This window comes from Stegastes partitus, unplaced genomic scaffold (assembly GCF_000690725.1).
Source record: "Stegastes partitus isolate 25-593 unplaced genomic scaffold, Stegastes_partitus-1.0.2 Scaffold1474, whole genome shotgun sequence".
NCBI lineage: Eukaryota > Metazoa > Chordata > Actinopteri > Pomacentridae > Stegastes > Stegastes partitus.
Window position 1 is genome coordinate 91815 of NW_007579205.1, and position 23137 is coordinate 114951.

At 40.6% G+C, this 23137-nt stretch overlaps 1 protein-coding gene across 1 annotated transcript in view; it reads left to right on the forward strand.

Annotated features, from left to right (window-relative positions):
- Window positions 1–23137, forward strand: part of LOC103370729 (AF4/FMR2 family member 2) — a gene marked incomplete at both ends in the record, with an annotated part of 152514 nt that overhangs the window by 58172 nt on the left and 71205 nt on the right. Inside the window, 4 exons of the mRNA XM_008299866.1 lie at window positions 6966–7010; window positions 11999–12085; window positions 16411–16447; window positions 19439–19499. Coding sequence (XP_008298088.1) covers window positions 6966–7010; window positions 11999–12085; window positions 16411–16447; window positions 19439–19499 — 230 coding nt within the window. The remainder of the gene's footprint in view (window positions 1–6965; window positions 7011–11998; window positions 12086–16410; window positions 16448–19438; window positions 19500–23137) is intronic.

The following is a 23137-nucleotide window of genomic DNA, read 5'->3' on the forward strand; positions in this document are numbered from 1 at the left end:
CAAAGTAACAGGGAAAAAGGAAAAAAAGGGTTTTATGTTGTGTTTTTTTTAAATATGTACATGTTGCTGCCTCATAAATAAAACATAATTTAGGAATATAATCCATAAAGCATAATTTCTTTATATATTATTATCTTTTTGCCATGTATAACGTATCATTTACAATTCATATACTGTAATGTATTCACACCCTTCTATTAATGAGAAGGTAAAATTCACAAAAGTCACTCAAATAACTAGAAACTGAAAAAAGTAATAATAAATAAAAATTTGCTAAATTATAATTTAGTGAAATAACACATGGCTTTTTAATTGTGGTTAAAAAGAATAATTTTTAAAAAAAAAACTCGGACAAATTAGAGCACTTTGCTGATGAGCAGTGAAATCAGAATACCTGTCAACAGGTGCTGATGGAGAGTAACAGAAAACACTTGATGGCAGTGATTGGCTCAAAGATTTGTTCAACAGAGTATTAGTTTAGGGGTCCCATCATGCTGTTTTTTTTGTTTGTTTGTTTCTATTTCTGTTGAACCACAATTCAAAAGCAACGTCATGACTTTCATAAAATCTTTATTTATTATTACTTTTGTCAATTTCAGCTTATTTCAGTGACTAAAGCTGTTTATTTCCTTCTTTAATGGGAGGATATGAATACATTTGAGGACGACTGAATGATGGGTTCTTTGTTTTTTGCATTTTACAATTTAGAATTTAAAGTCCACAACATATGTATCATATATTATCATATATTTAATATTTATATTTTACTATGCTATATTCTATTATAATTATTTTTAATTTTATATTATCATATATTATCATATTTTTTTATATGTTATTACATATTTTTTATAGTTATTTCTTTATATTCTCATATACCCACAGTGTTCTGACCTCCTCAGTGCAATATATTTATTCTACCATTTGGTAGAATAAACTGTACATACTCCTACTGGCTCCTTTTATAGATATATTTATATATTCTTATTTGTCTTTTTATAGTTGTATTTTGCACCACTGGAGTTGTCTTTTTAATTCCATTCTACTTTGTGTATGATGACAATAAAAGCATCCTATTCTGTTCTATTCTATTCTATTCTATTCTATTCTATTCTATTCTATTCTATTCTATTCTATTCTATTCTATATGACAGTCTACAGAGTAGAATTTGACAATTCACAATGTGTAATATGAGTATAATTTATAGTTTACAGCTAAAAAACTCTCTACATTTCACATTTCTGAAACGTAACCGTATAATTCAGCAGCTCCTGCATCACTGGCCATGTAAAGCAAAGTAAAACTGTGGTCATCATCTCATAAAACATCCCATAAATACTTTTCTTTTACTCTCTTTCAGCCGTCGTCATTCATTCGGGGCTTTCCCTTCCGTTTTGCGCGATTACACAATTTCCCCGCGAACCATCGAACAAACACAAACCATCCTTCCAGGACCACCGACTCTGCACTTACCCTCAGCTACATGACGTGTTTTACTGTTTTCCACCTCATTGTTTTAATTTTATGGCAGCTCAACATCACTGTTTCGGTTCACTCACGGCTCTAATGAGCGTCATTTTCACCCGCAGCTCTGATAAATCCACCGTATGAAGGCGGCAGCAGCAGCTAGCAGGTGGACACATGAGCTACAGAGTCAGATGTTCCCCTCAGGAGCTGCTGAAGAGCAGAACAGAGCCGCAGGAACGTGTTGAACTTAAATAACATGAGATACGCTGAGTGAAACCAAAAAGGATTACATCAACTTTAAACCTACTTCAGAATAAATACAGATCAAATTTAACCTCAGTTTGGTTTTTGATCTGAATCTGGATTAAATTTAATTCAGTTTCAGCAAAACTTTCACTAAAATGTGGCTCAGTTTTGATTTTAAACCTTCACTCGAGGAGGTTTAACTTTCAAAATGGATTGAGCAAAATGATCAGGTTACCCCAAGAACATTGACAGACTAACTGAGTGTTATGAAGCTACTGGATTCCTCTTAAAGTCTAGTGAGGAACCTGTTTTGGAGATGATTAGGAAGATGGTGTCAACATAGAAGTTAAATAAACGCAGCTCCAACCGGTGATGTTCCACCACCAGATGTTTCCTCGTAGAAGCAGCACAGTCGCACCACAAACTGAAGTTGAATCATATCATCTGAAATTGAAACTGTATTCAAATAAGCTTGAATTCAAATGTAATAGTTTGGAAATGAATTAAACTGTATTTGATTCTCACTGAAGGTTCAACTCTCTAAATCTGGTTCTTCAAATTCAAATGTCTCTCAGTTCAATTTGAGATTCCGTCACACACACACATCTGGAAGTATTTTGAATTAATTTCCAGACTATTCCGTTTGGTTTCAAGTTTATTGGAAAATAGTTTCAGTGTCATAAATACAAATTCAGAATTAATTTCAGTTATTCAAGTTGAGCAACACAGATTCAGGTTATGTGATTCAGTTTCTGGGGACACTGAGTTCCTGAGGGCAAATTGAAACCAGTTTGGCTCAAACAACTAAACAAACAACAAATCTAAAGAGCCCAAACATCTGGTTCACACCAACAAGGCCCAAAGGTGAACAGTTTTCCCTCCACTTTTATATTTTCTAATTCATAAAGTTGTTTTGTATTAATTTATATTAGTTTATGTCAGAAAGCATCTCCATATTGATTCAGAGTCATTTTATAGTTTGTTTTGCGTGAACAAACTTAGATTTCCTGATCCTGGATTTATTTATTTTAATAGAACAGAAAAAAATGTAAGACTTTATTGATCCAAAAAGGGAAATTGTGTTGTTACAGAAGGAATAAGAAAGAGTAAAGTGACCCCCACCTCAACAGAAAAATATAAAACAAATATAATAGAAGCATACACTTGGATACAAAATGTACGATAAAATATATGATGAATAAAAAATATACAAAATTGAAAAATGCACAATATACAGAAAAAGTATACATTACTAGAGGAAAGCCTGATTTAAACCTGGTTTTGCTAAACTCTGATCAAATCTCAGATTACATTAGTCTTAGTTGATTTGAATGCTGAACCTTAGAAAATTAAAGGACAAATGTTTAAAGTCTACTTAACGTCTGCTGGACAGGTTTATAAGCAGCTCTTTGCCAACATGTTCTCTGTCCAACGGTGATATAAGGTGATTGTTGGCAGCTTCTACGGAGGCCCCAAGAGGCCAAAAAAAAAAAAAAAAAATCAATGCGTGCACGGTTCAAGGATGGTACACAGCAACAGGGTATGGCATGTGTCAAAACACTGTCAACGCTCAAGAAAAGCAGAAAATGTGATTGTGTTTGCTTTCTATAACTCATCCACCACGACAACATCGCTGTAGCTTCTCTCATGTCAAATGATGCTACATGTCTGTGAAGTCGCTCTAATTCAAACCTCATGTGTAGAGACAATCATATTCTTTCATTAACTAAACACCCAGGTTTATTATCACATGATAGAAATGTACCGCGTCTTGTTGTCATGCCGCCGTAGCCCAGAGCAAAAGTCTGTACGGCGTGTTTTGGTAGAAAGTAGCCTCGGGTCTTTTGTTGGGAAGAAGCCGCCGTCGTCGTCGTCGTCGTCCTCCCACTCTGGTTTCCTGTTGACTCACTGTCTAATTAATATGCTGATGTCGGGTAACGTGCTCGTGTGTGGAAACTCGGCTCATGTCTAGAAAACGTACGGGCGGATGTTTGGTCGGTGAACTCGAGCAGTTTCTGACTGAGCCCGACTCCCCCTTTTGTTGTTTTAACAGTCGGCGATCTGAACATGACGTCAGCGTCCTCATGGCGGTTGCTAAATCGCTCCTCTGTTCGTGTTAGTGCTATTAGTAATGGTGTGCAGCAGAGGTTACGGCGCTGTAATATGTTAGACATGAGTTTTTCTTTCTGCTGTGTGTCTCTTTCTTCTTTAATGAGCCTGTTTGTTGGACTGATCTAAACCCAGATCTGACCCAGCAAGCTGCTTTATTTTGTTCCCAATTACTTTTTTTGTTTTTTTTTTGGAGGCAATAATTCAACAATGGACATTTATTCTTGTCTTTTTTTTTTTTTTTTTAGGTTTTAGCAAACAAAGTAATGTGTTTCCAGAAGCGGCAATAATGATTTGCTTGGAATAAATAGAACTGTGCATACTTTGGCTGAACTGGAAATAAACAAAGACTTTCACAACAACAGAAACTTCCTTTTTTTTTATCAAATCGTCTGAACTGATCGGCCCTGCGTCCGCCGTCGTGTCGCCTCGGTCATCAGTTCAGACGACTCCTGCTCACAAAGGAAGACTTTATTGACGGGGGCGCGTGTTAACACAGATTAGTGTGTGCAGTCACTGAACTGGTTAATCGGAGTAGCTGCAAATGTCTGAGCTCAAACAGCCTCTTTCTTTCTCCTCGAAAAAAAAAAACCTCCCGGCAGTCCCATGAATTGTGGAGCTGAAATGGCCCTGTGGTTAACGCGACACAGGCCAGACCACAGGCATTTCATGGCTTTTTTAGAATCCGAAAACTGAAATATCTCAGCTTTCTAAACGTCCCTCCATTACTTTTCTTGGGTCACATTCACAGGCCGCTGTTTATCAATCACTCCAGGATGAAATGAGGCGGCTAAATGTGATATTCACGTCCGAGACAAGCCGCCGCACAAATGTTTGGATTTTCGCTGCGTTAATATAAATTTGCAGTAATTGCACGCTTTCCAACGAACGTTCTGCAGACGTACGAATGCTCTGACCTCGAGTGAACCGCCGAGGGTGGAGCAACTGGCAGGACTGTGGAGTCTTGGATGTCTCCCCACGCTGTAGTGGTGAGCACGGGGCTGTAATAAAAGAACTTGGAATTTCAAGTCTATTTGAGAGGTTTGTTTCAGCAAACAGAAGTGCAAGAAATGGTTGTGTTGATGCTCCGCTTCTGGGTTATGAGGTAGGCCAGTTAGCTTAGCATGCTAATTATTTTATTGTTAATTATGAAGGCAAGGAGGGGCAACAGTGCCAACATAAACGGAACAAGTTCACCTTTGGGATGCTGTGGATTGAGGCTACAATCATTTGACTTTGTGTTTGTATTAAGAAGAGCTGGACTCAAATAAATAAAATTTGCCCACCTGGGGAATAAGACGCCAAACTGCCTCCGAGGTTTTCCTTACGTATTGCGCGGCTCTCTGAACATTCCCCACGCAGGCCCCACCCACCGATTCCCACTCGGCCCATAGACTTTGCAAAAGCAATGAGTCGTAAGAAAATAAATCTTCTAAGCGCTCGGGAGGTTCGGCAAATATGAGACCTCCGTGGAAGCTGCTGGTGTCGTGTCGACAGTTTTTAAAAATGCTCTTTTGTGGTGTCTGACGGAGATGCTCTTGGGGCAATTCTCACATGACCGCGTGGAAAAATTGCCAAAAGGCCTCCAGTGTTACCAAAGAACTAAACTGGTTTTACTGTGGTTATTATAGTTTGTTTGTTTTAGACTTTTCTTACTGTGTCGCTTGGCTTTACTTTAATTTTTGTTACCATTTGTATTGTAGTAATGGTGTTTGGTTTCTTTATTTGTTGTTGCTTGTAGTGTGTAGTTGTACAGCACTGTTTTTTAGTAAAGTGTTATATAAATAAAACTACTATCATTAGATTACTACTATTAAAACTGTACCAAGTCTCTGCAAGGTGGTGCAGTTGGTAGCACTGCTGCCTCACAGCTAGAAGGTCGCCAGTTCGCATCCCGGTGAGGACACCCGGGATCTTTCTGTGTGGAGTTTGCATGTTCTCCACGTGCAGCGTGGGTTCTCTCTGGGTTCTCCGGCTTCCTCCCACACAGTCCAAACACATGTTGAGGTTAATTGGTGATTCTAAATTGTCTGTAGGTGTGAATGTGAGTGTGCTTGGTTGTTTGTCTCTAAGTGTAGCCCTGTGATAGACTGGTGACCTGTCCAGGTGAACCTGCCTTCACCCTAAGTCAGCTGGGATAGACTCCAGCCCCCCATGACCCTAGTGAGGATTAGGAGGTGTATAGATAATGGATGGATGGATGGATGGATGGATGTACCAAGTCTTACAAGCTCAGAAACCTTCCTTCATCATGCAGTGACCAAAAACCCCGATAACTCACTCACATACAAACGTGAATAAGTGCATCAGAGCACTTTTAAGCTTCGTCAACTAGAAATAACTGTTTGCCAACTATTTCACAAGTGATGAGGTAGAGGGAGATAGATGTGAGGATGTGGCTGCAAAATAAATAAATTTTAAAAAAGCATTTTAAAATACATTAAAGCATAATAATAAATAATATTTTGTCATGAATAAAACGGCCCCTGTGCGTCCCCATTAATCAGTGTGAAGTTTACTTTACTGGTCACAGCGGAGCTGTTTTAGCTGTTTTCTGTACTTTTAGGCGGTTTAATGCTCTTTTATGAGCTAATCATATATTTTGCGTGTAAAATCTTAATATGTAAAGTAAGTACAAACTAAAGCTGTCAAATAAAAGCGCAATATGTCGTTGTGAATTGTTGTAAAGGTTTAAAGCTGGCCAAATTGGAAATACACGAGTCCACATTGAGGGCGTGATGCCGCACTTCACCTCAACTCTGCACTGCAGCTCAACGTTTTATTATCCAGCGAGGATTTATTTTAAACTTATCTTAATTAGCCAACTAGCTACACCTGATAAAATCTGCCAGCGACGAAATACAGCCGCCGCGGCTCGAGAGAAGAAAGCAGCGATTGTCTGCTTCTTCTTCAAATCAAGGACCCATTGTTTCAGAGACGATGAAGACTTGCGAGCGGTAAATCTGCCACATGGATCACCGTGAACTGCACATGTGCCGTGAGAGTGGGCAGTCAATTATGATCGTGATGGATCTGCTTTATATTCTCGCTGCTTAAAACTCTGGTTCCTGCTGTTTCGTGTAATGTAATGCCGCTATAAATAGTGTTGAAGTCAGTTCTCTTTCTCCTTTGTTTTCTCCAGGTCAGCCTCCCAAATGACTCCAGCTGTGTTGAAGAGATTTTGCGGGTACGTTGCCTGGGTACACACACACACACACACACACACACACACACACACTCAGTGGGTAATTACACTGATTATCAGCTGTTTTCTGTTTGCTCACAAAGACCTTGGTCCCTCTCCAGAGAGTCTGATTTTAGGAAGAAAGGACAGGGGAGAGAGAATGAGAACCAGAGGAGGCAGCGGGAGAGAACAGATCTGTTGGCTCAGGTCAATGATTATACAAGTTTTTGTTTTTGTTGGATGACATCATGCAGAAATCTTTTCCACAGCTCTCTCTTGCCCTCCTCCTCCTCTTCTTCTTCTTCTTCTTCTACTGTCTGCATGTCATCAAAATCACATCAAGCGACACGTTTTTTCCACAGTCTCCCCTCTCCTGTCTCCCCGGGTTGCTGCTCCTTCAGACTGATGTCAAAACACGACCGTTTTTCCCACTAATCTCCCCCTCGCCGGTCAGGAGATTTGCAGCCATAAAGACAAGCACCTTCTGTGACTTGCTTTATGTCGAGCCGCTCATTCACGGCGCTATCTCCCTCCTGTCTTCCTCTCCTCATCCCTCCCTGCCCTCTGTCATTCACCTCTCTCTCCCTTTCACAAATCAATATGCTGGTCAACAGGCTGTGTGACAGATAGTCTGCTGTGAGCTGCATGAAAAGCCTTTGTCAATAATATTGGTGCACTATTGAATTCAGTCTGTGGTTTTTAGCTGTGTCAAGTGGAAAGATCAAGGAGTTCAAAATGTGAGGTGAGGTGAATCGGAGCGGAGGCCCGCGGTTCATTTTTCTCTTTCTGTGACGGCGCCGCTACAAGCCGGTTGTCACAGAAACATTGTTGTTTCGGATGTTTTTCACAATTCAAGGTAACGGTGTGTATCGTCAGATAATGCGCGCACAAGTAAAGTCGAACCTTTTAAAGACTGTATTAAATTTTTAGCTCTTGAACTATTTGACCCATCTCATAATTCAGTAGACGTATCTTCCCTTCAGTTCTCCTCAAGGTAAATGTATTCATGCTCATGTTTTCGCTTGTGATTTGTGACAAACCAGCTAAAAACCAGCAAGTTTCCCTCAAAATCCTGATTTGAAAATGTGGTTTAGTGCCACAGGAAGGTACGAGGTGTGTCAGAAAAGTTTCAGGACTGGTGTCACATAAGATATATCTCATCAAATCCAAACTACAAGTTTTCCTCTTCCAAGTAATCCCCCTGGAGTCACTTCCCCAGTCTTCTCTTCATGCCGCCATGCACTCCTGTAAAGATTCTTCAGGGATCCTCCTCAGCTTCATCGTCATCTTGATGTCGTCCACATCTTCAAAACGGGTCCCCTTGATGACCCCCTTGAGCCTGGGGAAGGGGAACAAATCCCACAGAGCCAGGTGGGGTGAGTAGGGAGGTTGCTCCAGCACGGTGATGTTCTTCTCAGCCAGGAACTGTCAGAGGATCTCTTTGTAGACGTGCCAGTTTATCATGTGGCCCTGTGGCAAGAACTCACAGTGGACGATGCCCCTCACATCGAAGAATGCGATCAACATGACTTTGGACTTAACTGTTGTGCTTTCTTTGGCTTTGGTGACGTCGGACGTTTGGTCTCCGTGTCGTACCCAAAGATCCATGACTCATCACCGGTGATGACTCTCTCTAGCAAGTTCGGTTCTGGTTCGGTTTCAAGACACTCGAGGATGTCCTGACACACCTGCATGCGTCGATCCTTCTGGTCATCGCTCAGCAGTTTTGGCACCATCTTTCCGCGGACCTTCCTCATGCCCAAATCTTCAGTGATAATCTTCCAGGCGTTGTCCTGGTTCATGCCCAGCTCATTTGCGATCAATCGAACAGTCAACCGTCGATCCCCACGCACCATCTGCCTGACGCGCTCAACGTTGGCCTCAGTCCTGCTCATTGAAGACCTTCCTCTCATGGGGTCATCTTCCACATCCTCCCGTCCCTCTTTAAACCTCTTGTACCGCTCAAAAACACATGAGCATGACATCGTCTCATCTCCGTACGCTTGTTGCAGCAATCCCACTGAGTTTTTCCCAACCAGACCAGAAGCTTCATGTTTGTTCGTTGCTCTGTGCTCATTGCTTGATGACACGTATATAAAAGCATGTGGGAGAAAGTTCAAAGGCTGCAGAGAGCTGAGATCACAGTTATATACTCCAGGGCGATTACTTTGAAGGGGAAAACTGGTAGTTTGTAGTTTGGGTTTGAAATCTATCTTTTGTGACGCCACTCCTGGAACTTTTCTGACACACCTCGTAGAACAAGACTTTTCACCAAGGAGACTGGGTTTGGTTATGCTTAGGCACCAAAGCTATGTGGTTAGGCTTTGGAAAATATCATGGTTTGGCTTCAAATATGAGCCTTTCACGGCATCTTTGAAGCCTTTTCTTCTTTTTTGGGCGACTACCAGGGTGACGAGTCCAACCAATGGTACGGTGACACCAACCCAATGTGAAGTCACTCTGGTTAACTGAGTAGGAGTTTGTCAAAGTACAAGTGGCTGCAAATGGCAAAAAAATATGACAGAGTAAATTCACATTGGCCAACTTCCTTCAGGGTTTGGCTCCATGACGCATGTGACTACCAGATTTGGTACACCCAAGTAATGTAGGAGCTGCAACTTTTGTGCTAAAACATGCAGCATTTGCTTTAAACGACAGCAACAGTGATGGTTCAGTAGCTCCTACTTAAGCCTGGTGTTCTGTACACAATAAATGAATGACAGTAAATATGAATATATGAGCTTGAATACCTCCCAAAACTACCTGATTAGAGCTTTGTTTTCTGACACTTCAAAGGCTGGATTTCAGGCTGGAACGTCTCTATGTGGAATCTGTACGTCCAGTAGTACAGTGAAGCAATAAAGTAAACGCTAAAGACGTGTTGATTTGAAACATATTTGTGGTGCACAAACTGGCTTAAAATACATTTCCCTCCAAACCTAATTGGGAATGTGGTTTAGCTGTGTGGGAAAGCAATTTTTGGGGGGCTGGTTGCAGACGCCCACCAGACAGTCAGATATGAGTGTTGTGTAAACGTCTTTCCTCTGATGTCTGATAACGATTCTGATTATAAGTAATAAATCAGACTCATGACTGGTGTTTGGAACCAACGTACATCTGCAGTAACACTGAAATCTTGGTGTCAAAACACAAACTCCTTCACTTGATTTTGTTTAAATGCATCAGTTTATTTGTGGTTTACATGCATTTCCTTAAAAATAGATGGTAAACAATCTAGTTTTTAGAAAGATTTGGAAAAAGGCTTAATATTGGATCTGATAATTGGTCTGGTTGATCATTGGTCTGCCCCTAGTGGTAAATGTCAAACTTATTTTTATTTTTTTGTGTAATAACTCATTGGTGGTGCTTTATTTTACTGGTAAAACACTTGCAAATGTAAGATGCAAGTAAAAAGCACCGTTAACATGCATTTCATATCTATTATCAGTTTTAAAATAGTAAAAAAAAAAAAACAACTATTCATACAAATGTGAATGTCACGTTGAGACATGAGCTCTGACTGCTTGTTGTATAAATAACTAGAGAACACAGAGACAGATATTCCTCTCACACGCTCAGTGGACATTCGGGAGATAAATGTGTGTTTTGTGTGTTTGTGTTAAGGTGTAATAGATGTTGGATAATGGATTATATGACTAACAGATAATAACTGGACAAGCACAGCGACAGGATGTGTGTTAATGTGACACACTGAGTTATTCCCATACAGCGGCTGTAGTATCACATTTATAGACAAACACACACACACACACATTCAGGAGTAATCAGGCGTCCCGTCTGTCAGAGCACAGGAACTCTTCTAGGACGGACATAATGATGTCAGAGAGCAGTTGCTTAGCAACACACCATATGTCGTCAGGGCAAGTGCATTACGATTGTAGAGCGAAGACGCACGCAGAGACGCACACTCGAGCATCTCCAGTAATGTTGAGCTCACTTATGCACACAACCTGGCACACACACACGCACACACACACACACACAACCTGGCACACACACACACACACACACACACGTCCTCACACAGACGAAAACATGCGTCATCTGCTGAATATGAGTCATCCTTTCCAGAGGGGGTGCAGACATGCATGATGGGAAATTCAGCCCTCTTGACCCAGTGACCTGCTGTAGCTGAGTGACTCTACATGTGTGTGTTAAACACAGTAAAATACTAACAACCGGTGCTGACGTTTGTTGGAGTTTTGTTGCAGAAAAATAGGTTATTAGACAAAACTAAGAATGCAGACACTGAGAGCATCAGCGTCTGTGTGCGTGACAGGGACAGAACGAAAGATAGAGACTGATTATTTCTTTACACCAAAAAAAATTAAACTACCAGGTAATTTTTCACATAAACACTTTGTTTTGTGTGCAGATTTTCCAACATGTGCACTTCATTTCCACTGTTTGTGAGAAAGAGAAACAGCCAATACCTAAGAGATTACCAAGCAGCACACACACACACACACACACACACACACACATGCTTATCTTGTTAACTAATTGAAGCTTCTACATACTGAGAGTGAAATTCAACTGGGAAGAGAGTGTGATTAGAATAATTGAAAGGGGAAGCTGCTGCTGCTGCGCTGCTTAGTTGTAATGCAGCTGACTGGAGTCAGCTTTTATTTTGGTAATTCAACAGCTCTGCACTTAATTCACTCTCAGTACACTGATCCCTAGTGTGCCACCAACTCCCCATGCACCTCTCAGTTTATACTATGAGTTGTATTAAAGTCGGCTCTGATGGGGATGGTGCCTTGATTGAATGCTGACTCCACTCCTCTGCACCAAACATGTTGCGTAAGCAGTCCCTTTGCTCAAATTTGCTCAACTTTAGTCATCATTGTTATTCACCAGGTACACACAACACAACACAAACCCCTGTTTACTGAGTTAGATCCTTTATTTAGCTGGTTAAAACCTAATATCTACAATAATGTGATAAAAATGTATGTTTGTGTGTTCAGGAGATGACCCATTCCTGGCCTCCGCCGCTCACAGCCATTCACACTCCTGGGAAAGCTGATCAGACCAAGTTTCCCATCCCGAACAAGGTGAGTCCGCTCTTAAAAGTGCATGTTCATTTTGGATTACTTTTTATTTGTGTATAAGTCAGTGAGTGATGGGAAAGGATGTGGAAAAACCTTCACTGAAACTCATTTGCTGGTGGCTCACAATCAAACTAACTGCAGCCTGTCACTGAAAGTCTTCAGTCTGCTCATTAGATGTGAATCAGTAATTCACTGCTGTCATACAGTCAGATTACTGTTGCCTCAGTCTGCACAGGGCCACAAATGACATCCAATGAAATAACAATGTTAAGTAGCTCATGTTTAATTCACCTCCTCGCTGGGTGTCCACAGTCCTGACTCTGTCGCTGGTGATCTTCACATAATGCATCTTTGGGCTGCTCTGTTCAACAAAGAACTGCTTCTCAACGTCACAAATTATAGCTGCTGTGCTGTAAATGGCTTTATTAATGGCTAAATAATAAACGAATGTTTCATAGATGAGCAAAGAGTCATTAGTCAGAAATTGTTTTGGTTTCCAGATTTTTAATATCACCTTTGGCTAGTGCACATTTTCCAACAGGGCTTTTAATTAACCTTTTTAGTTAATTAGGTGCTGTTGATCATTCCAAAGTCCATTTATTTATACCGTCTTTACAATAACCTTCATCATTTATTTTATGAACGTTTACCTTTGACTGCAGATTCAAAAACTGTGTGTCATGAACTTATCGCAGTTTACTTACTGACTTGTGCTCTAAGCCTGTTGGTAATTAAGTGACTTATTACAAGTGACTTATTAGTGTTTATAACTGCAGACTTAGGCCACATCTACACATAGCCAGGTAGTTACAAAAACTGATCTACATTTTCTAAAATAACGTAGTTCGCACCAGACCATTTTCACAAAAATCTTTGTTTACACAAACTCGCATAAACACGTTATGAGCATGCCAGACCTATAGGGGGCAGTGTAACGAGAAGCATAATGCCATGCTAGCCAATCAGAATCCTGGAAACAATACAACAATGAATGGCACAAATTACTTCCTGTTACTTCAACGATAGTGGCGCGAGGGTTGATTGTTTGGCCTGACAGAGAAGTGGAGCTTCTCCTAACTGTGGTGTTAAGAGGACAAAACAAGTAAAATACTTGAAAATATTGACTTTCTATCACAGTAGAAGTGAAATTTAGCAATTTCTCTGAGGTCTTATATCGATGGGATTAATAAAGTTTTATTCTAATTCTAATTCTAATTCTAATTCAGTAGCCAAACTGTAAACATGAGTCACACACATATGACGCTGATGACGCTACTGTGACGTCAAACTCCGTCTCCTACGGTCTACATGCAAACGTAAAGAGGGGGTTTTTTGAAATCTCCACTGTGGCCGGACTTTTCAGATATGATCATTTTCGGTGACTTGTAGCTTCATTTACAGGTAAACCAAAGGCCCAAATGCGTTGAAATATCACAGTTTTTGCTACATTTAAACAGGACCTAAAGGTCTTATTGGAAATTGGTAACTTTGATGAATGATGTTCATCTTTGTTTATGACTTAGCTATCAAGTGCCAATCATCAAACAACCAATTTCTAAAATATGAGTTCATCCTTTTATCAAATAGCATTTTTTAAACTATTTTTATATAATTAAAAAGAACCAGCTTCTATTTTTAAAGGCCTACAAAGGCTCCAAAAAGCAGCACAGTCACATTAATCTTCTCAACTCGTCTTTTTCTGGGTGAATATTCACAAGGAACTACTTTTTAATCTTGCAAGATCTGGATCGCAAAAGTACAAGATGTACAAGTGACTAGTTGTACGAGGCTTTAAACGCTTCCAAACTTGCCTGAATCACAAGGTTTAAAAAATGACTTAAGCATCAAAATGATTTAGTGATAGTTGTTCTCATTATAGTAATCCAGGCTAACAGCGTGCTAACTGCTCGGCACCTGTCAATTAACAAGCATGTTTGCGGTAATGGGACAAGATGTTCACATGCTGTGTTCAAAAGGCCACTTTTTCTTCTTTTCTCTTTTAAGAGTTTATGTTCTGAGACAGGAGTTTGATAAATGGTGGGTTGCAACGCCGCAAATTAGCTCCAGCAGCATCCTCTGTTTTGGACCCTTCAGCTCTGTGTTCTCCCAGAGGTCAACTCTGTCAACACAGATTGCCCAACCTTGTCTCCCAAAAATTACATTCCTACACAGCAACGACATCGTAGGAAAGGCGTCTGGTTTAAAACAGCCAGGAGAGCAGGGTGTGCATCCCATGGAGGACCGCTATTCTTCATCAAGTGCTGTTTTCATTCATTGTTTTCCTTTTGAGTTGAGGCACCCAGACTGGTTAGTGGTTAGATTTAACACAATACCACACCCTCACAACATAACTACACGTTAGAAAATTGCTTAAGTTTAGGCATCAAAACGTCTCGGTTAGGTTTAGGAAAACACAGGGTTGATTTATTTGGTTAAAATACGACTTTGTCCCAACGTGGTGGTGAGTCACACCCAGACACACCTCGCTGGCTGAAAGGAGAAAGCAAGAAAATAAGTGGGAAATGTATTCAAACAAATTTGAGAATGCAGTTTACCTGTTGAGGAAGCTGTTGTTTGGGAGGCAGCGTTGGCTTGCTACTGGTCAAATTCATGCTTCAGAGAAAACTAAATTGTTTAGCTATTCTGGTAGATTAATGGTAGCAACTGGACTTGCTTGAGTTCGTTCCACCTCTCATCCAAGAGGCTTCATCAGTTCTGACTGACTAGTTGGGAGTTCCAGATACTTCTATCCTTAAGGAGCCATTGATAAGGATCATCGGAGCCATTTCTAAGTATCTGGAACTCCCAACTAGTCAGTCAGAACTGATGAAGCCTCTTGGATGAGAGGTGGAACGTCTTCAAGGAACTCAAGCAGGTCCAGTTGCTACGATTAATCTACCAGAATAACCACGACCTGGATGACTGAGAACCTTCACAGATAAATCGTGTAGCTCTACATAACTCCACCAGCTGTGGCATTTCCACTGGAATGACTTGTTTACACATTAAATTTTAGCTATTTTAAATCGTTGGCGCGACCAAGCCAACAGTAGCAGGTGTGTCTTAGTCGAAACTACGGTGGCCCAGAAGTGTCACAACAAAACAAAAGCCACAACACAACCAAATTAACCACAACACTACAAAATTAGCCACTACACTACAAAATTAACCACAACACTACAAAATTAACCACAACACTACAAAATTAGCCGCAACACGACACAACGGCTGCAACGGAAGTGTCCGCATTAACAAGTCAAACAAGCAATGACTCTTTATTTGTAAATCAAAGTTAACAACCGCTTTAAGAGCGCATACCGAGATGAATGGACACTATTTGCCATCAGTATTTTACTTACTTTCGAGTTGTTTCCAACAATCTCCGGCTTCCGGGTTAAAAAAAACAACTTCCGTTTCGGCCGTTGTGTTGTGTTACGGCTTATTTTGTAGTGTTGTGGTTAATTGTGTTGTGTCGTGGCTTTTGTTTTGTTGTGACACTTCTGGGCCACCGTACGAAACCAACGTTTGACTCCTCCAGTCGTCACTAAACGACGTTGTTGGATCTACTTCAAGGTCGTCATTACTTTAATCACGTGGTGTTTGGCTGCCGTGGCATGCAAAATATTTCCTGTTGGTAAAAACCTGAAAAATAAGTGGAGTGTTTAACATTAGCGGAGATAACAGCCGCGTGTTAACATTTAAAGAGAAGAATGTCACTTCCAGAACCTTCAAGGAAGTTGCATTGCATTATCACCCAAACTGTTTGTGTGAATGAGAAGTTCAGAAACAACGAAAAGCAGAAACTGAAGAATTCAGAAGGTACATATCAGAAGTTTCACCTGCTACCACAAAACAAGAAAGAAAGAAAGGTTTTATAACAACTCGTAACGTAAATAGTGGGAATAATTGTCACATTAAAACCGTCAGAAATGTTATATTCAGCGTTTATCCCACGAGTGGCGATAATCCTCTGACTGAAACAGCAGGTGATTTTTCTCCCGCTGCCGTGTGCTTTTATGAATTACTTTTAATATGCAAAACGCCTGATTGGTGGTGATGTCGGAAGAAACGGCGACGTAAACACGGAGGCAGTAAATCTGACCCAGTAGTTAATGATTTAGGGAGAAGTGTTGTAGCGCTTTCAAGCCCCCAGCGTCGCACTAATCCTGCCAGTGAGTTTTAAGAATGAGGTGGAGCTCCGACGCGGGGAGATGAGAAGATCTGAATTCTGTGTAATGGCATCCTTGTACGGCTGTGAAATCAATAATGACATCTGTTGGTTTATTCATTCAACTCGTCTCCCTCTGGCTTTCTCTCCCTCTCTCTAGGAGTCGCAGCATGTGACCTCGGGCTACAACACCCAGAGTAAGTTTCCCAGCGTAAACACTCACATGCAAGCTCCACGATAATTAACGCTGCCGAGGCCGTAAAGGCAAAAAAAAAAAACCACCCAGAAGAAATGAGAGAAAAGCAGCTGATGTTCAAATGAATTCATAGCCACGGGACGAGGGTGGTCTGAAAACCTTTTGCTTTTATCTTTCTGTGCTCATCTGAACAAGTAATCAAACAAACATGATTAAGTGGAGAGTGAAGCCCAGACTGTTTATCAGGTGCTTCAAGTTGGAAATATGGATAAAGTGTTCTTATGTAGGATGTGTAATTTAAGAATAATAATAAACGTCGTTATGAAGTAGCTGCTTTTGTTGAGAATATAATCATAAACAGTTTAAAGACAGAACAATCCCATTTAGCGCACAGAGATGTTTTTGTGCAGGTGGAAAAAAAGTATTTAGAATGAATGAAACGTGTTAATGGCTTCGCTTCCAGTCCGCCTCACTAATTCACGTATTTAAACCTGATCACAATGCAGGCAAATTTAAGATAATGAGAACACTAATTATTACCAGGTGTTAATGCAAAGGCCCATTGATCAGATCTAGATCATTATCTACATAATGTATCGAGATACATATCACACGTCGGTACCAGTTACTCTTGAAAATACTGAAGGTAGAAGAAGTGATTGTGTAAGTATTCACCACCTTTAAGGCTGTGTTTAATAGAAACACCTTTAACTGTAATCACAGCATTGATCCTGTGTTGTATGTACATATGAACACTCCAGTTTTACCCCATTGTTCTGTTTAAAGCTGCTCAAGCTTTGTCAGGTTACACTGGGATCATGAAAGAACATAGACTGTATAAAAGATGGACGTAGCAACCGGCCCTGGAAAATGAAGCCAACCCGGAAGTGTCAAAAACCTGCAATATCACTACGTCCGCTAGCTGCTGGCTCCAAAAAGCCCTGGCTCCCATAGAAATGAATTGGAAAAGAAGTGATCACAGATCATGAAATACTGCATTCCTACAGCTCAGGATTTTTTTCTTATTAGTTTTCATGGTCAAGTCCAGAGATCAGGTGGCCAATCTGAAAATAAATCAATACTGAATTTTTGAAAAATCGTCAACATTTTGCGGGGCAAGGGGCGTGGCTGGCTTGATTGACAGTCGGCAGCGACCATTCAGATGAAGCGAGCAGAAGGCGGTAAATGTGGGCGGGCTGAGAGGGCCCGCCTCTCAATCCGTCTGACCAATCGCTGCTCCTGTGGCTCCACCCCCCTCCGACGATTTTTGCGTCACTGGCTCCAAAAATCCAAGATGTCAACCAGGAAGTAGCAAAACCCTGGCTTCATTTTCTCAGTGCAGAAACCAACGGGTGACGTCACGGTAGCTACGTCCATCTTTTATACAGTCTATGTGAAAGAACAGCCTTTTTCAAGACCAGCCACAAACTCCTAACTGGATTGAGGTCTGGGCTCTGACTCGGCCACTCCAAATTATTCACCTTGTTGTCTTTGTCTTGCTGGAAAACAAATCTTCTCCCAAGTTGCGCTTCTCTTGCAGACTGCATCAGGTTGTCCGCCAGGATTTCCCTACCCTCCAAGGCCTGCTGCTCAAAAGCATCCCTACATCATGATGCTGCCACCACCATGCTTCACAATGGGGATGGTGTGTTGGTGATAAGGTGCTATGTTTGGTGCCCAACATAGTGTCTAGTTTTATGGCCAAAAAGCTTAGAACCTCCTTTCGGTTGACGTCAAAGTCTCCTACATGTCGTCTGGCGAACTCTACTGGAGCTCTGATATGAGCTTATTTCAACAGTGGCTTTCTCTTTTCCACTCTCCCATTAAGCTTCGACTGGTGAAGAACAAGCAACATTTGCTGTATGAACAGTCTCTTCTATCTTGTAACTCCTGTCTTGGTGGCCTCCATCACTAGTTTCTTGCACACTCACTCACTTTATGAGAAAAGCTTGTTTTGAGGTAGATTGTGCCAAATTCTTTCCATTTCTTCCTGATGGATTTTGCTGCACTCTGGGGGATATTCACTGACTTTTTTCTGTATTCATCCCCCTGACTCATGTGTTTCAGTAACCTTTTCACAGAGTTGCTTAGAGTGTTCTTTTGTCTTTAGTGTGTAGTTATATGCAGTAGCACTGATTTGGACCTTCCAGATACAGGTGTCTTTATAGTACAGTCACTGAGACACAATTATTGCACTAATTGTGTGACACTGAGCACCAACTGGCTGCACCTAAAGGGACTGAAAGCTTATGCAATCACTTATTTTAGAATATATATAATAATTAATTGACATAGAATTTACACTTTGACACGAAAGAGTCTTTTTTTTATAAATTCGTCTCCAAAAGAAGCCAAATAAAACTGATTCAATGTTGAAAAGCAATAAAAGGAGGAAACTTCCAGGAGAGGTGAACACTTTTTACAGGCACTGTATATCTGCCAATACTACATGTGGTACATTGCAGTGGTTCTGACTCCCAGGGTCGGTATCAGATCATCAGCGGCTCTTCCGAAGCCGCTGCTCTTTGTTAAACCCAGCTTGTAGAGTTTTGAGATGTTTGCGGTGTATATAAAGCTGAAATATTTCCCCACTGGCAGGTTTTTCTCTCAGGTATGAAAAGAAGACACACGACTGACTGGAATATAAAACACAGCCAAAGGGTTCTGTTCTAAAAGTCTGTTTATCCATTAAGAGAATGAATCATCTCCTCAACTTTTCTGACAGTGTGTTTCAGTTTGGATTTTATTGCAAAATTACATTTACATGCTGTTTTATTTTTTTACCCAAACCCCTGTTACCCAAGCAAAGGGAAAAACACACACACACACTAATTAAATAACACTGGAGCAGAGTGTCACATTTTCCAATGTGACAATACTACAAGACTACAGTGTGAGTTTGGCTTCTTGTCAAGCACTAATCAACACACACAGACACACGGACCGCAGCACATGCAAAGCAGTGATTGAATGTCCTCTGGTTGTGTTGCAGAGCGATGCACTGTATCAGCTAACAAGCCTGCCGCTAAACCACCGACAGCACCGCAGAAGTCGTGAGTATTTCTCTTTTCTCTCCCCGACACGCACACAAACGCTTACAAACACACGTACAAAGTGAGAATTTCTGACCCGCTGCTGCTGCTGCGTTCGCCTCAAGGTAAAATTAAACTTGACTCTTGGATGAAATTCACTGGTGGTAGGAGGGAAGAGAGAGAGAGAGAGAAAAAAAAAAGATTGTGTGGATCAGAGCGGGAAAGTGCAGCTACATTAATTTAACGTGAGCCAGGAGCATATTGCAACATCTCTGGCTGCGGCCCACTTCCACATCACTCACACGGAGCCGTGCAGAAATCTTGGCTTGTGAATCATGACCCTGACTTATCTTGTGTGCGAGACCACAGCAAGTTTAATGATTCTGTTTTAGAAATTGTCAACACCTTGAGCAGGAATTGTACCGGAACCGGGTGCAGCAGGACTTGGGCTTTTGCAAACAATCTCAAACACAAGCGCAAAAGTGAAATGAAGGATTAAACAGACTGCGTTTCTGTTGTCATGTCAGTAGTGCAACTGACTGACCAGCTTGCTGCCTGTAACCAAACCCAGCATGTCAGTAGTTAACTGCATTTTAAGGGCATTCAGGTTTAAGTTATGCAAAGAAGAAGAAAAAAATAAATGAAAGAGGCATAACTCACTGCGTGGGAGCTGCTCCTGGATGCTGCTATATGAGATTAAAGGCTAACATTAGCTGTGTATCTGTTCTTTGCTTGATTTAGATTTAGGGATATTTACATTTCAGAAACCCAGTTAAACCCTGAACTCATCTCTAAGATAGCAATATGTTTGCCAGATATACTGGCTAGTCCTTATCCTAAAAGCTCTTTTTTTCTAGTCATGTTAAAAGGTAAAAACTTGTGAAAATGCCAAAGAACATGTAAGCTCAGTGCTGACATTTTTGTTTTTGTTTGCTTACAACTAACTCTGCAATACAAGAACAGTTATATTGTTCTAAATTAATCCTCAACTGGTCAGGGTGTTGATTTCTTTTGCTTTGAGCTTGTAGTTATAGACTGTATGTAGTAGACTGAACATAGCCTGTGGGTCTGAAAAGTGAAACCAATGTGGAAGTGCCTTAAACCTGCATTTCTTCTGACAGCCAGCAGGGGGCGAATCCTCTGGCTGCAAATAGAGTTCAGATTGTTTTGAAGTCTATGAGAAAAATGACCCTACTTCTCCCTTGATTTGTGACCTCAGTAAACATATTCCTAATAATTTTCTGGTCTCAATTGTTAGTTTTAAGGTTTAATGTTCATCCACTTGTTAAGACAAAGATGGCGATGGCCAAATTCCAAACTTGAGACATCAACAAATCAACACAGTGGTGGCTACGTATGCATCTTATATGATAGTGTTTGGTTAGAGGTAACGGTTATGTAAAAAAAACCTTACTCTCCGGTACAATCTCAGATTATAGGCTAACATTAGCAACTCTGTTCTGCTCTTGATTTGTTGAACTTTAAATATCAGCGAAATCATCCAAAACTCACATCCAGTCTAGCAGTATGTTTGCCAAGCATAGTGGATAGTCTTTGTCCTAAATACCTTTACGCTAGGAATGCTAAACATACTGAATAATTTGGAAATTAAAACAAATATGTAAGCTGCACAGGCAAAAATGGTATCTTACATTTTCCTTTTTTATATGTGTAATTTTAGAGCTAACTAGTTTTACTCTACAAATCAAGAACAACAATAATTCTACATCTTCTAGCTGAATCCTCAACTGGTCAAAGTGGTGTTTTATTTTTTGTTTTTTTGTTAATGGCTGCTTTAGCTTCACGTGATTTTGACTACAGTTCTACCTTTAGCTATTATGCCAGCTAGCCATTTAGCTAATTAGCCAGCTAGCTACAGCTAATGTCATTTCAGCTTGAAAAAGTGATGCTCCCCAACTAAAATTGACAATTCTTCTTTAGTCTACCTTTGTCTGAGATTTAAAATGATTGTTGCTATAATATCAATTTTGACGGTAAATGGCCGCATCACTGTCTGTAGCTTAGCAGGCATAGCAATGATAAATAGTAAGAGGGATAGCAACGGTTAGCAAACAGCAATTTTTTCAGATAATTAAATCGCTAAGGGCTTGAAACGGAAAATATAAACCCAAACAAAAGACGTGCTTCTGTTTGCTGTATCAATACTGACTAATACGAATCCAGAATTGTGACTTTTAATATCACCTTGGCAAAGCATTGGCAGGAAAAGCAACTATTGATTCCTCCTCTTGTTTAATTTCTTTCTTTATCTCCAACAGCTCCTGCGTGTTAAAACATCTAATGAGGGTTTTCAAGCGCTAAGTTCAATTCTTTATTTATACATTTTATCAATAAGCCAATTAAAAAAAGGAGGAAGGGAACGCGTGGTGAGCCCAGTGTCCGAAAGTAGGCGTTTAAAAATGAAAAGCGGCTCGATGCCAACGGATGATGCAAAAATCCTGCAAGTTCAGAAAAAGTCAGGACAGTCTTTGGAGTAATTCAGCCGGATGGTTTGATTAAAGTTCTATGTTGGCGTGTAAAATCTAATTTCCTCCACTCTGGGTATGTAACTAAATAGTTAATTATATCTCTATTAGGATAGTGTCTGCTGGAGCTGTTGTGGTTTTTGTGGCTTGTTACACGATTTCGCTTGTGAAGCTGATAAGCCTGTTTCTGTTGATTACTAATGTATGCCCCGAGGTGTAATTTTTTTCCCCCCATCTTGTAGGGCTATTCAAACATAAATGCTGCTTTGTTTATTAGGGTGAAATAATTGTTATTGGTTAAAAACAATGCCTTGTTTACTGCAGCCATTAGGCTACTCTCTGTTTTTATTGTGATGCTCAAAAGCATAAAATGTTCTCGATAATGAATAGGCCTACTTCATCTTATTCAAGAGTAATTGAGCTGTTTAGGCTAATTGCTATATTCTTTGCTGAATATTTACAATGGCTGGCATTACACAAAACTCATCCAACAGTAATTCCTCTCAGACAGGCTCTGCACCTTAATGCAACACAAATAAAACCCGTGCTGTTTATTTTTTCTTTCATTAGAACAATGAGTAAAGAGCGTACTGTATCCAGTCCAATCGCATGAAGCTCAGACATCTGCATGTATGTAGCAGAGCGGAAGGAGTGAGTAAAACTCTCCCAGAGTGAAGCCAGCTTTTACGTGCTGTTGGCTCAGAAACCCAGAGAACTTCTGGGCCGTGCTTTTATTAACACAAAGGGCTTTAACTTACGTAGTGCTGGATTTGGTTCCCATGTTAGTCCAGCTGCTAAAGCAATATGTGGAGACAGGGCTCTGTGCTGATGGAGAAAGAGACTGACAATATCAGGGTTATGGGTTCAGTTCCCTGTGTTGTTAAACCTGATTGCTGTTAAAAGGGTCTCTGGGTCACCGTTTTCTAACACAACTGTTAGACTTGATCATTATTTTGTTGGACTACAGCTACACTTTTCTTACCGTAGCTACCTTCTGCCACTTCTCCACCTTCAGTGTTGGTCAAAAGGTTGTCAGAGGATGCAAGAACTTGGTGGCTGAGTGTTATTTTGTTGTCGTTAATTGGCCATTGCCTATTTAAAGCATCTAATTTTCACTCCTCTTCTCACTCTTTTGGTGTCCACCAACTCCTGAGACACATGTTGGGCTCTCTA